At 52.0% G+C, this 13535-nt stretch overlaps 2 protein-coding genes across 2 annotated transcripts; both read left to right on the top strand.

The window, feature by feature from the left end:
* Positions 1 to 742: 742 nt before the first annotated feature.
* SMAC4_01475 (uncharacterized protein) lies at positions 743 to 4425 on the top strand (the record flags this gene model as incomplete). The annotated part of the gene is made up of 4 exons (XM_003352593.2): positions 743 to 1092; positions 1155 to 2151; positions 2214 to 2339; positions 2405 to 4425. 4 exons carry the CDS (start codon positions 743 to 745, stop codon positions 2486 to 2488), a joined length of 1557 nt encoding a protein of 518 aa, XP_003352641.1. The 3' UTR covers positions 2489 to 4425.
* Positions 4426 to 8870: 4445 nt separating this feature from the next.
* On the top strand, positions 8871 to 13221 carry SMAC4_01474 (uncharacterized protein). The gene is made up of 3 exons (XM_003352592.2): positions 8871 to 9340; positions 9516 to 12187; positions 12247 to 13221. The coding sequence occupies exons 1-3, from the start codon at positions 9318 to 9320 to the stop codon at positions 12285 to 12287; spliced, it is 2736 nt and encodes a 911-aa protein (XP_003352640.1). The 5' UTR covers positions 8871 to 9317; the 3' UTR covers positions 12288 to 13221.
* The last annotated feature ends 314 nt before the right edge of the window (positions 13222 to 13535 follow it).

Below are 13535 nucleotides of genomic sequence, written 5' to 3' on the forward strand. Positions count from 1 at the left end.
CTCCGAGTGGTAGCGATTCTCCGACTATGAGCGTAGGTGGTGGTCTTTTAGAGGTTTGGTCTAATGAGGGTCGAGGCGGAGGAATTGGAGTAGTTTCGTGCGTTTGGGTGCCATAATTTTTGTGAAGGATATTACTGTCTTGAATTTTCACAGTTTTAGGGTAAAGAGAGAAAGAGGACATCAAGTTGGATTATGTGTTTCTTCTTTGGTCAGAGTCAAGAAAGCCGGGTAATGATCATGGTGGGTTTCAGGCATGAATGGAAAGTATACAGGCAGAAAAAAACTGTGGTCAAAAATCATGGATGACGGATGCTGAGTTGGAGTGTTACGCATCTTGGGAAAGGAGCCGATGAAGAAGTAGAAGTTGAAAAAGAGGAAGAAGATGATGACGATGATGGTTCAGGTGGAAGTTGTGGATTCAAATGTCGAACTGGAGACGAGACGAGTGACGATGAATGACAGCTCCACCGTGGGGAAGCACTACCACGCTTAACCAAAAGCATCCTGGATGTGGAGACCAATGAGAAGCAATTGTGGGTCGAAGCTCCATTGAAGTGGGACATGCCAAGAGGGTTTTGCACTCCATCACCGCCAAAATTTTGGACCGCCCGCATTCTGCTGCGTCCAGCCTTTGCAGGGGCAGCAGGTGCAAACCCAGAAGGTCCTCTGAATCCCATCAACACTTGGAAGCCGAGAATCGCGACAAATACCAGCGACAACTTCCAGCACAACACATTTCAAAATGGCGACAGTAATACCACCCCCGTCGAAGCGTCAGAAGAGAGAGGAGGTCGAGCGCACCACAACACAAGTCGATGTCGCCCAAGTACTGGCGCCTGAGCTCGGCTCCTTCAAGGCCAACTTTGTCGACAGCGATGGTAACCAGATGACCGATGTGATCGAAATCAACTTTGCCGATGCCACCGAAAAGAACATCTCCGTCCTGCTCAACACATTGCTCGAGAGAGACCGCGAAGAGTTCACCCCATACCGATTCCGCATCCATATTCCCGGCAAGGATATCATTGTCGACCAGTACCCTACCGACCTCCTCGGCCTTCTCAAGCAGCATGGCGTCGAGAATCCTTTCGAGTATGACAGACCAAGAACAAGCACTATTATCACGCACATGCCTTGCTGACGTCTCCGCGTAGAACCACCATCACACTTAGCGCCGAGCCCCAGGCTGTTTTCAGGGTACAAGCAGTTTCGCGCCTTGCCCATCGCATTCCCGGCCACGGTCAACCCATTCTCGCAGCCCAATTCTCTCCCATCTCCTCCGGTCGCCTTGCTACCGGTAGTGGCGACAACACAGCCCGTATCTGGGACACGAATACCGGTACCCCGAAGCACACACTGAAAGGCCACACCGGCTGGGTCCTCGGCGTCAACTGGAGGCCCGATGGAGAGCAACTAGCGACCTGCAGTATGGATGGCACAGTCAGGATATGGGATCCTGAGACCGGCAAGGCCGTTGGTCAGCCTTTCAAGGGCCACGCCAAGTGGGTGTTGATGACGGCGTGGCAGCCTTACCACCTGTGGAAGGACGGCACCCCTAGGATCGCCAGTTGCAGCAAGGACGGTACCTGCAGAATTTGGGTCGTGAACACAGGCCGCACTGAAAACGTCCTGAGCGGCCACAAGAGCTCGGTTGCCTGCGTGCGATGGGGCGGAACTGATCTCATCTACACTGGCTCGCACGACAAGACTATCCGGGTATTCGACGCCGTCAAGGGCACCTTGGTACACAGCCTGACAGCCCATGCCCACTGGATCAACCACATCGGTCTGTCGAGCGACCATGCCCTTAGGACCGCATACTTTGACCACGGCTCCAAGGATATCCCTACCACCGAGGAGGGCAAGAGGGAGAAGGCCAAGGAGCGTTTCGAGAGAGCGGCCAAGATCAATGGCAAGGTTGCTGAGCGGATAGTATCTGCCAGTGATGACTTTACCATGTACCTGTGGGATCCCACCAACAACGGTACCAAGCCCGTTGCTAGACTTTTGGGACATCAGAACAAGGTGAACCAGGTTCAGTTCTCTCCCGACGGCACTCTGATTGCCTCGGTTGGTTGGGATAACAGCGTCAAGCTCTGGAATGCCAGAGATGGCAAGTTCCTCAAGAGCTTGAGGGGTCATGTTGCACCCGTAAGTTTCTCCAATTTGTATCCCTTACCACGCCAGAACTTTCTAACACCATGTTGTCTCAGGTCTACCAATGCTCCTGGTCCGCCGATAGCAGACTTCTCATCACGGCTAGCAAAGATACCACCCTCAAGGCATGGAATGTGCGCACTGGCACTCTCGCCATGGACCTTCCCGGACACGAAGACGAGGTATGTGAACCGAACGAAACCCCCGACATCGGTATTTCGTTAAGAAAATTCTAACTCGCTTCCAGGTATACGCCGTGGACTGGTCCCCGGATGGCAAGATGGTAGGATCTGGCGGAAAGGACAAGGCCGTGAGGACATGGAGGAACTAAGGGGAGAAAGCGGGAACGAAATCCTACCCTCCTACAGCCGGCCAGCAAAACCCGGGAGCACCGGCTCTGCCTACATGACCCGTGGAGGCTTCACAGCGGTGTGATTCGATTTCTTGGCCTGCTTCCGTGGTATTTGCAGCAGTTCGCACGAACGCGAACGAGCCGGTACTCGGATACCACCTACCACTCTGCCAGGAACACTCTTTCCCGGCAATGCTCACGAGCCAAGCCAAGAATCTTCTTGGACGTCAGCCTAGCTACTATTATCGGCTCACCAAAGGAGGTCTGACTGAGTCAAAACGCAAATTGGCAGCACACCACCTCGACTCGGAAGCATGGATGGTGGTGTTGTGAGGCTGATAAGTGTTTGCCGAACTGCGCCTTCTGCCATTGCCAAACTTCCAGAATCGCTGGGCAAGAGCGAAAGAGGGCGGTGGATGGAATTGGGTCTGCAGTAGATCGGTAAAACTTCCCAGCCGTTGCCCTGCTTCTCAATGTCACCATCATTATCGCACGATCACACCTGGACATCGATCACCCAAGAAATGCTCAAAGGATTTGGAAAATGGATGAAAAGCATCATAGACAGACGGATGTGGACGTGGTTACGTTACCTAGGCAAGCGATATCCGGCGGTATTTCATTTTAGATTTTTTCTGTTGATTTTTCTGTTGATACATGCGAGCATTTGTGATGGCAAAAAGGCCTTCATTGCGCGGATCAATGCAGCGCGTTGTTGGATGCCACTATATAGACAAGGATAGTGATATGCATTGCACGCACAGTTCGAACCTAGGGAGACGTTGGTCGGGTTGATTATGGCGTTCGTTTGGAGCTAGTGAAGAGATCTTCGTTGTGACTTTCAGAGTTGCAGACAGCTTTTTAAAGACGGCATGGTGACAGGGTGATTACATCGCGGAAACAACATGTAGCATGAGCCGCTGCACACTGCGGGCCTTTTGTTTCTTGTTCGTGCGAGTTGCGGGGAGAATCTCGGCCGCTGTTTCCTTCGTGTCTTCTTTACTTTCACGTTCCTGAAGCACACATGGTAGGAAAGAGGGAAACTCGTTATCTGTCTGCGAATCCTGGTCCTCACTCTGGCAGCCTTCCATTCCCCGCCCCGCCGTGCCGCCGTCCGGCATCGCCGTGATTACCGGCCCCGCTTTTCTCCCCTTCCTAACTTCCATGTTTCCAATTCCAAGCCTTCTGTTGCATTGGATGACGGACGGCAAGTTCAACGGTCATTTATTTCGTCGCTGTGGTTTATCTGTCCCTTCCACTTCACTTCAGTTCTTCCCTTGTCACATTTCCCAACTGTTGTCAAATGCCTCACGGCTTTTTTATTTGTGATTGCGTCTAAGTTGCCGGTCGTCACACCAATGAAGAAGCATTCGGTTATGCCTCATGCTTTTTTTCGCGATGAGTGATGTCATCTTTTGATCAGCACTTGCAAGGACTTCAGTTGGTGAGCTATTTCTTCGAGAGCCGAGAGGTCAAATTAGTAGCAACCAATGTGACGGTGGGATAGAAGCATTGATTCGAAGATTCCGTTTTCACGTTTTCACCAAATGCTTCGTACCACCATTTTCAAATGCTGGTTGGACTTCTCCATTCCCCCAAACTTCGTCAACAACCAACCGCAACCCTCAAAATGCAGTGGCATCTCGGAGTCTCGGGAGATATCGGGACATACCTGTCCCCATCGTCACACCCATTGAAACATTTGAAACTGAACGGGCAAGAGCCACCCATGCATTCCATGCAGTTGCAACTCTGATGTTGTCCTGGGCTTCTAGGTTTCTGGGCTTCTGGGCTTCGGTTCTGGGCTCCTTCTCGGCGACGCTCTTGCTGCTAGGAAGTTCCGTTGCATTCATACCTGCGCCTTCTTTCGTTGTGGAAATGTTGGGCTTGGCGGCTGTACAGAAAACTTCCCCTCCCCCGCACCTGCCGTCATAGAAACCACCCCTGTAAACGCCCATTTCTTGGCTGCTTGACTGCGCCTGACCGCCAAGACTTTGAACTGTCGATTCGAAAAAACAGAACAGGAAACGACTTCCATCTATTGATTTGTGACTTCCACTTGTATGAATGCCATCGTCAGTCTCATCCGGCCGAGTTTAACACACTCTCGTCGCTTCTCATCTTGTGACTTTCACCGAGTTTATTCCAAGGTCATCAAGCACCTTCCATTTGCTTTCCTCTCGGTTCCCCTCCCCACACCATTATAGCTTTCACTTGGCCCGGTCCTTGGTAAGCGCCGCCGCTGCTCCTCCTTCTGTAGTTCTGCCGATCAACGGATTGAAGCGAGTCCAACCCAACTACATTTTACACTAGAGGTCTATCTTCGGGTATCAGTCCGTTCACTCACAGCACGTTCCGAAAGCTGTGAATCCTACTGGACACTTTTGTGGTACCGCCCTATTCTAGATTTCCATCGCCGGTCGGATAAGCCTTGAGGTTTTGAGGCATTGTCCATAGGACCTAGTTCTAAGGAAGGAAGGATTGACACCCCGTCTGCCGGACCCGGAGTAACAGGACCGACCGGACGTAACGACAACAACTTTGAAGTACTAGAAGTCAACAATGGCAGAGAGTTTGCTATGTCATGCTCACCACGACCAAAACGCAAACGCGCTTCTCTTGTGTCCGTCGTACCCAAGGTAGAAGCGATTTGCACATGTCATGGAAGTTACTCGCCTCTCTTCTGCCCTACCCCGTGACCGGAGTCCGGAGAATTTTACACAAGTTTTGTTGGACAAGTGGAATGCTGTGTTCGTGTATTCCCTTCGTGCCGTCTTTCGTTCGGGTCCGTCAACCAAAGGGGTCTGAAGGTCCAATCTGTAGATGATCAAATCGTCTTCTTTTTTCGGGATCTGCCCTTGCCATGTGCTGTGGTCCGTGGTCCTGTGGATGAATGGATGAATGGATGGATGGATGGGTTGCGAAACAACCGCAACCCCCGTTGGTCGTTGGTGTTGGTAGCATCGCACCGCATTCGGCGAGAAACCCATCCCATCGCTTGCAAGGTCGGAAATTGGGAAGCATGCAATGCGCCTCTTAGTTTTCTGACTATCAAACCGCCTGCCGGATCGACGGCGTCTTACAGCCGGCTGATGGACCGATTCCCTGTCGTCTTTTTTTCTTTTGTCTCAACAACATGAACCTCGTGGAACTCTTCTTGACGATTTGTGGTTGGGGATCCAAAGTAGCATCCTCTCATCAGTGCTCATCTCAAGAAACCCAGTGATACTCTTCCCATGTGTATCTGTAGAGGTAAATGTACAAGTGCTGTCCTCCACATGTCCCCATGATTGCACTAGAGCTATTCTGGCCTAGGCTCAGGGATTACCCGATCTCCAGTCAGTTACGCAGAGGGTACCCGTCGATGCTGCTGCTTGATGGTCCAGTCTGGGCCAATATACCTACCAGCCTTGCGGATATGTGTACGCCACCGTTTATAGTCACAGGAAAACGGCTCACAACCACGCTACATGGCGAGGCAGGACGTACAAGAGTCAAGAAGAGTGCTTATAGGAAGTGAAGTTTGACACTGACACAACACCCCACGAAGCCTGCCGCATCAAGGTCTTTCCGTTCCACGATCGGGGGGCGGCAGATGGGCGACAAGCACGAATGATGGAGATTTTTCAAAGATGATGATACTGATATTTCCTTGTGTCTAATCGAGCCGGCAGGCATCTGTACTCAAGGTGGTAGTTACACCTCTGCCGGGAGATGCCCTTTAGTGAGGTACCGCAAGGCTACAGGAAACTAAGATTTTGCGCGCTCACGGCTGCAAGGGTTCTGTAGCATACTAGCAGAGGCGTCGGACCTGCACTAATAGGAAGTCCGCAAGAATCTACCATTTCCACCCCGGTAGAAATCCAGTGTCAACCGCGAACCGCGAACCGCAAGTCCTAAGCCTCGCGTACCTTACCTTTCGTGGTGCTGACCATTATCATTACCTCCCAAGTCTACTGTGGTACATATGCAACCTCTCATGGTGCTGATCTCGGCACTAATAAGTTACCACATGGATGTTACTCGATGGACGTGTAAGCGTACCTACACCTCTACTGACGGACGAAACTCTTCGGGCTAAGCACATCACGTCGGTTGTCACATTAGCGCCGGCTGAAAAAGACTTTTGTTGGACGACAAGCTCCACCAAAACCTTGATGGCTTTCTGTCCTTTGTTCCTTCCTTCGGTTACAGGCAGCGGATTCTGCGAAAATCACAAGCATCTTTATGACTAACATGTTGCTACACCGGTTTGCCTTTTGAGTAAGGCCAAGCCCTCTTTCCTTAACAGCTGTTAGAGCTCATCAGCTGCCCCAGACATGTGGCCCTTTGGAATGTGCGTAGCGTAATGAGAAGTAGGATTACGTGATAGGATGTTAGGAAAGAGGTTGCTGGTTGTAAAGTGATGGTGGTGTTGGTGAAACACTGCAAGCCCCAGATCGGGCTTGGTTGCTGACCACTTAATTCCCGGAAAAAACATGGGTCCTACTGTCTCCAAGAAGATAAGCAAGCACGTTTGACAGCTTTGCAATCTCGAGTCTCACCAAAGCCGGGACATCGAATCGGGAGGTTCGCACGAGAACGACATGCTCATGTCAAATGGGAGCTGCAGTCCGTCCTGCATCTTGAGGTCAGGTCAGATAGCAAGATAACGAGTAAGACTTAAGCTCCTGGCAGATGGCAACCTGAAGAGCCAAAGGATAGGAAGAAAAGAGTTTCATCTCGAGACGGGATGAAGTTGACAAAAAAGGGACAACCACCATGGGGCATGTCACTTTGCTCCGGACCCCGAACCCTTGTCAGCCTGCGGCCCCTCACCTTGGTGCTCATCCACCTTTCACGGCCACAGTGCGTCCATCACGATTCCAACGTGACCCCTGTCATCCACAGGGGAAATCTAACCTGTTCCCTGGCGCAACTGCCAAAACGTGCTTCCTTCTTGGCCCTCTTCAAGCCATCATCAAGATGACAGGCCGGCCGGCCACACGACAAAGTTGCAGAAACCCCAGAAGTAGGAGCAGCTGGGCACAAGGCAGGTATACATACGCCGGTCATATTGCAGAGTATTGGAAAAACCGACAAGGCAGAAGGAGTCAAGAAAACAATCAGGCAAACAGGGCCTGTGACAATATTGCTCTCCAAGCGAGTTGCTTGGCCGGGATCCCAGCCATTCACGGTTCAGAGGATTGAAAATTGCATGTTCAAGATCTCCTTCAGTTGACGGGACCCACACCATGTCTTTCCTTCGCGCAAAGTGTTTGAGGTACCGGAAAAGAGGTCGTGTTCTGTTTTTCGAGAATTTGTCTGGCCAAGCCCATTCTCGGCGTGGCTTGTGAGGTTTCTGTTTGGTATCCCCGGCCCATACGGCCCCGCCTTCCCGTCGACATTCTCGATCGAATCGAGCGATCCGCTGCCCAAAATAAAAACCACCGAAGCCCCTCCACTCTTCCATGTGTTTCGTGGTTTCTTTGCTGGAGTCCTCACATCCCCGTTCAATCATCTGGACAAACTGATCATCCATAACATGCACCACTCTGTCGTCGTTGATTCTTCTTTCCCACAATACTTGAAACTCCCTCTGTCTGCCTCTGCTTCCTTATCATCGGCAGCGTGACCCATCACCGGATGAAAAGGTCATATCATCGCCCGAGATCAAAGCTACCTCTATAGTTTTTGCCCCTCTCCGAGTAAGTAAGCTCTGTTTCTCTAGTACACATGTCCCGTTGACGTGATCATACCGCGTCTCAACCTGGAAACTACCACGCTGTCAAGCCGGTCTTGCCTTTCTGTTCACTGTGAGAACTGCGGGCCTAATGGGAATGGAGATGGGCCGTCGGCGGGATGGCAGAGGTCAGTTTCTTTGTGCATTAGCACCGGAAGCTAGCTCGCTGTTACGTCAGTGTCGGTCAAATGCAGTCTTTTCAGGCTGGGCTCCACTACAACGCCGGGCTGCTTCAAGTTCCTCAGCACCACATTCGTCATTGCGCTGTTCGTTTATCCGGCTCGTCCAGTCGACGGCCGTCTGCGAGCAGCTATCTCGATCTCTTTTTGGGCAGCTTCACCTAACTGCCCCGCTGCATGTGCCTGGGCAGCAGATGTCAAGGAAGTGCATGCAATTGGGCTGACACTCGATAAATAAAACAGTTTCCTTTCTTCTTCCTTCCAAAAGAAAGCCTCTCACATCTTTGAACTCTCCGCCCATTACATCCATCCACTGCCCCTTCCTTAACCGGCATAATCCCCTGACAGGCAGAGACGCAAGAGTAATCGCGCCTTCAAGCCCAAACACTACTTTCGAAACTAAGGTATGCTGCCTACCCTGCCCGTGACCCCGTGGCCTTGGTCATGCTCGGCCACTAGCTTCTCCCATGTCCTTTGGTCACTTATTTTTCACATTCCAATCCAAATCCTTCCTTCTTCCCTCATAACTAACCTAGAGTCCCCTCCCTCAGGCGGAAGCTCGACCACCTCCAAGCTCCTCAACTTCTGCCGAGTCCCGCATACTTGACTCGTCCTACCTTACGCACGTCCATCGTCTGCACCGCCATCTTGTCTTGTTCACCTCTTAGATTGAACGCCCGGTTCCCGCGCCCAAGAGATTCTGACGCGACCTAAAAGTCCCGATACAACCCTCGACGCCCTCAAGCTCGGCGACGCGTTCACTGCCATATCTGATGAGCACGACAGACGCCCGATAGCAGACATCCTGGTCGCCGTCATCTCCATCACGTCTATATACCATTCAGCAGATCCTACAGTCTCTTCAAGTTTCGACCTATCAGCTTGTCACCACTAACAATCGCCTACCATGACTGTTTTTATTGCCTCGCTGTAAGCTCTCACCACTTTGAACTCTTTTTTTTTTCAACCTTGCGTTTGCATTGCATTTCTACACCAGGCTACCTTGTCCGGATCTCCTACCCCCCTCTCGGACGGGTGGGTCCTAACAATGAAATAGGGAATGAGGTCATGGATGCAGTTACTGACTTGACGGAAACTTTGACAGCCTTCTCCCCAAGACCATTCATTTCAACCTTCCCGGTGCCCGGCCAAGAGGTGCCTCGACGGCTCAAAAGAAGGCGAGCAAGCCGAAGCACCCTTCTCCCGATACTCCTCCTAGCCTGTTCCAGCCGGCGCCCAACCATATTACTCCTCCGCACACACCGACGGAGGACCGCAAGCACCATGTCCCTTGGACCAACGAGGATGGATTGAAGGTGCAGATTCCTCAAATGCCGTTCTCTCCTGATGGTGGCAACCGTGCTCCAATCGATCGAAGCTCTCCAACATGGGGTGGCCGGGCGGACCAGCCCATGTCCCGGGCCAATTCCCCTCCGCCTCCTTCGTTGATCGACAGCAGCCATGCCCTGAACAAGAAGGCCAGAGAGTTGGGTCGTCAAGGCATCACACAGCCACAGAGCCTGGTCAGAAGCGAAAGTCACGACCGAGTTTTTGCCCAGGCCGACTGGAAGGTCGTCAGCGCCGATCAGGGTAACGGTGGGTTGCGCAACGCCGCCGAGGCAGCTGCCAGAGATGGCAAGCTTGGAGACTACACCTGGGTTGGAACTCTGGGCATGCCCGTGGACGCCCTCATGGGCACTCAACAGCTCCAAGACATCGAGGACAAACTTGCCACTGAGCATGACATGCTGAGCGTGTTGTGTTCCGACAAGGACTTCGACGCTCATTATTCCCACTTCTGCAAGCAGATCTTGTGGCCTGTTTTCCACTACCAGATCCCAGACAACCCCAAGAGCAAGGCGTACGAGGATCACTCGTGGAAGTACTACGTGAAAGTCAACCAGGCGTTCGCCGACAAGATAGTTAAGAACTGGAAGAAGGGTGACACGGTCTGGATCCACGATTACCACCTCCTCCTGGTGCCCGGAATGATCAGGAAGAAGATTCCCGATGCCAAGATTGGCTTTTTCCTTCACGTCGCCTTCCCTTCCTCCGAGGTCTTCAGGTGTTTGGCCGTCCGCAAGGAGCTCCTCGAAGGCATGCTCGGCGCGAACCTCATCGGCTTCCAGATCAAAGAGTACGCCAGACATTTCCTGCAGACCTGCAGCCGGATTCTGAGCGTCGAAGCCACCCCGGATGGTCTTCAGCTCGAGGACCGTTTTGTCGACGTCATCAACTGCCCGATCGGTATTGACCCTGTTAGTCTCAGCAAGCACCGTGAAGAGAGCGAGGTTAAGCGTTGGCTCGACATAATGCGTGAGCGCTACGCGGGCAAGAAGCTCATTGTGGCACGGGACAAGCTCGACCACGTCCGCGGCGTGCGTCAGAAGCTGCTCTCCTTCGAGATGTTTCTTAATATGAACCCTGAGTGGAGAGACAAGGTCGTTCTGATTCAAGTTGCCCTTTCAACCAGCGAGAAGAGCGAATTGGACGCGACTGTTAGTGATATTGTCACTCGCGTCAACTCTTCGTGGGCCAACTTGGCCTATCAGCCTGTCGTCTATCTCAAGCAGGACATCGACTATCCCCAGTATCTTGCACTGTTGAGCATCGCTGATGCTCTCATGATCACCAGCCAGCGTGAAGGCATGAACCTCACATCCCACGAATACCTTTTCTGCCAGGACGGCAAGTTTAGCGAGAAGAAGCACGGCTCATTGATCCTCTCCGAGTTTACGGGTACTTCCTCGTTGTTTAATGGAAACGAGTTGTCTGTGAACCCTTGGGACTACAGGGCCTGTGCAGATGCCATCAAGAAGGCCCTCGAGATGGAGGGCGAGGAGAGGGAGCGCCGCTGGAAGAGCCTGTACAACGCCGTCAATGTTCACACCGGCTCGCACTGGTTCTCTGAGTTTATGCTCCGCCTGGATAAGGTCTACGAGGAGCAACAGAGCCGCGACCAGACCGCAGTACCTCGCCTCTCGATGACCACGTTGTTGCAACAATACAAGCGCACCGAACGCCGCCTCTTCATCCTTGACTTCGAGGGAACCCTTGTCAGCTGGGGACCAGTCAACCAAATCATTCCGGTCAGCCCTCAACGCACCCTCGACGTTCTGAACGATCTTCTTCTCGATGAGCGTAACACTATTTATGTTATGTCTGGTAGACGTCCGGAGGAGCTTGACCGGATTTTCCGCCGCGTTCCGAACCTCGGCCTGATCGCCGAAAGCGGATGCTACCTCAAGGATTGCGGAAGCGACACCTGGACCGAAATGGCCGATGCCAACAAGGTCCGCTCTTGGAAGAGTTCACTCCAGGACATTATGACCTACTACTTGGAGCGCACGCCGGGAGCGGCGATCGAGGAACGTCGTTGCTCCTTGGTGTTCCACTACAAGTCTGCGGACGATTACGACATGGCTGCTACCCAGGCTTCCGACCTTGCTAGTCACATCAACGACGCCTGCGAAGAGCAACGTGTGCACGCTATTCCCATGGACGGTTGTGTGCTTGTTGAGCCCATAGATTGGACCAAGAGCACTGCGGCTGAGAGGATCTTCAGTGATTTGCAAAAGCGAATGGGACCCGATGAGAAGCACAAATCGCCGGTCGACTTCCTCATGGTTGTTGGCGACGGTCGTGACGATGAGAAGGTCTTCAAGTGGGCCAACCAGATGGCTACGGACGAAACAGTCAAGGTACAGGAGGTGGTGACTGTCAGCCTTGGCAATAGAGCCACTGAGGCTAAGGCAACGTTGACCCAGGGCGTTAATGGTAAGCAGATCTCTTCTCATTCCTTCGGTGGATATTCCATTCACTAACTCGGTTTGTAGGCGTCCTGACGGCTCTCCAGAAGCTGTCCCAAGTCGTGTAAGCAGTAGCCTTCTCTTCAAGGCCACATTTACCGACTCAATGATATATAGGGTTCCTACCGAGCATCAGCGTCGGAGAAGTTCTCTATCTGTTCCCCCCTCAACCAATATGTGAGCAATCCGGGCGTTGCTTGTTTGCTTTGCTGCAGCATCCCCTTTTTGCGTGGCGTTTTGCGTTGGAGTTTTTGACATTCGCATTGCGAGCTCTTTCCAGCATGGGGGGGTGCCTCCTTTGCCTTGTCACCTTTATGATTTGTTTTCTTCTCTTTTACATTTTCGACAAGATTTGTTACAGCACCACACAGAAATGCATCGATGTGCCCTGCGATTTGCGATCACCAAGCACCGCATGGCAATATCTGAAAGCTAAGGGAACTCGTTTAGCAACAGCAACGACACGGTCTTGACGAACACTACAACGGGCGACGGTGCACATGGTGGCGGTTCTCTTTCTTTTACGGCAACGATGACGGCTGGCATGGAAAGCATGGGATTATGGGAAACGGAAAATCGGGCGCATCATGATCATTTCTTACAATGCACCACAAGGTAGTATATATATATAGAGGAAGGTAGCCAGGCGTCGCCGGCAAGATTCATTGGTTTCACATAAAAAAGTTGTCTCATGTCGATGTTGAAAAAATGGTGACACGCATTGAAACTGAATGCAAATCCATAAACCAGATTTATCTCAGCGTAATGTCGTATTGACCATACATGTGAGCGTGTGACAAAGAGCAAGTTAAAGTGACCTGATGTATGAATGAACGTAATAGACGCGTATTGTACTATATACCAGGCGTGCCTTTCTTTGTAAAGACCACATGCTCTTGTCCATGCTCCGTCGTACGATCTGTTCACTTCCCTTATCCCAATCCCATGTGTCAACGCTCACTGCCCATCTCTAGGAGAAAGAAAAAAAAACTCGGCGATAGAAACAAACCTCGCGATGGCTTCGATGGCATCACTTCCCCAGGACTGTCCACATCTTTGTTGTTCAAAAGACAGCCATCCCCCTACCTCCCACTGCAGGGTGTGCGGGGCAGGCAAGAGACATGGCGGGGCAGTAAGCTGTGTCATCAATTCAAACCCCTGTCTGCCTTCGGCAACGATATCGGCGTCCATTTACACGTCGTGCTCATATACACAGTAGTAGCCGGCTTTGATGCAATGCATTTCGGCCGTATATCGGAGGGCCACAGGACCGTTTAGGAACCTCGAGGACTGGGATGACTGTTGCCTTTCTTTGC

Source organism: Sordaria macrospora, chromosome 1 (genome assembly GCF_033870435.1).
Source record: "Sordaria macrospora chromosome 1, complete sequence".
Lineage (NCBI taxonomy): Eukaryota > Fungi > Ascomycota > Sordariomycetes > Sordariales > Sordariaceae > Sordaria > Sordaria macrospora.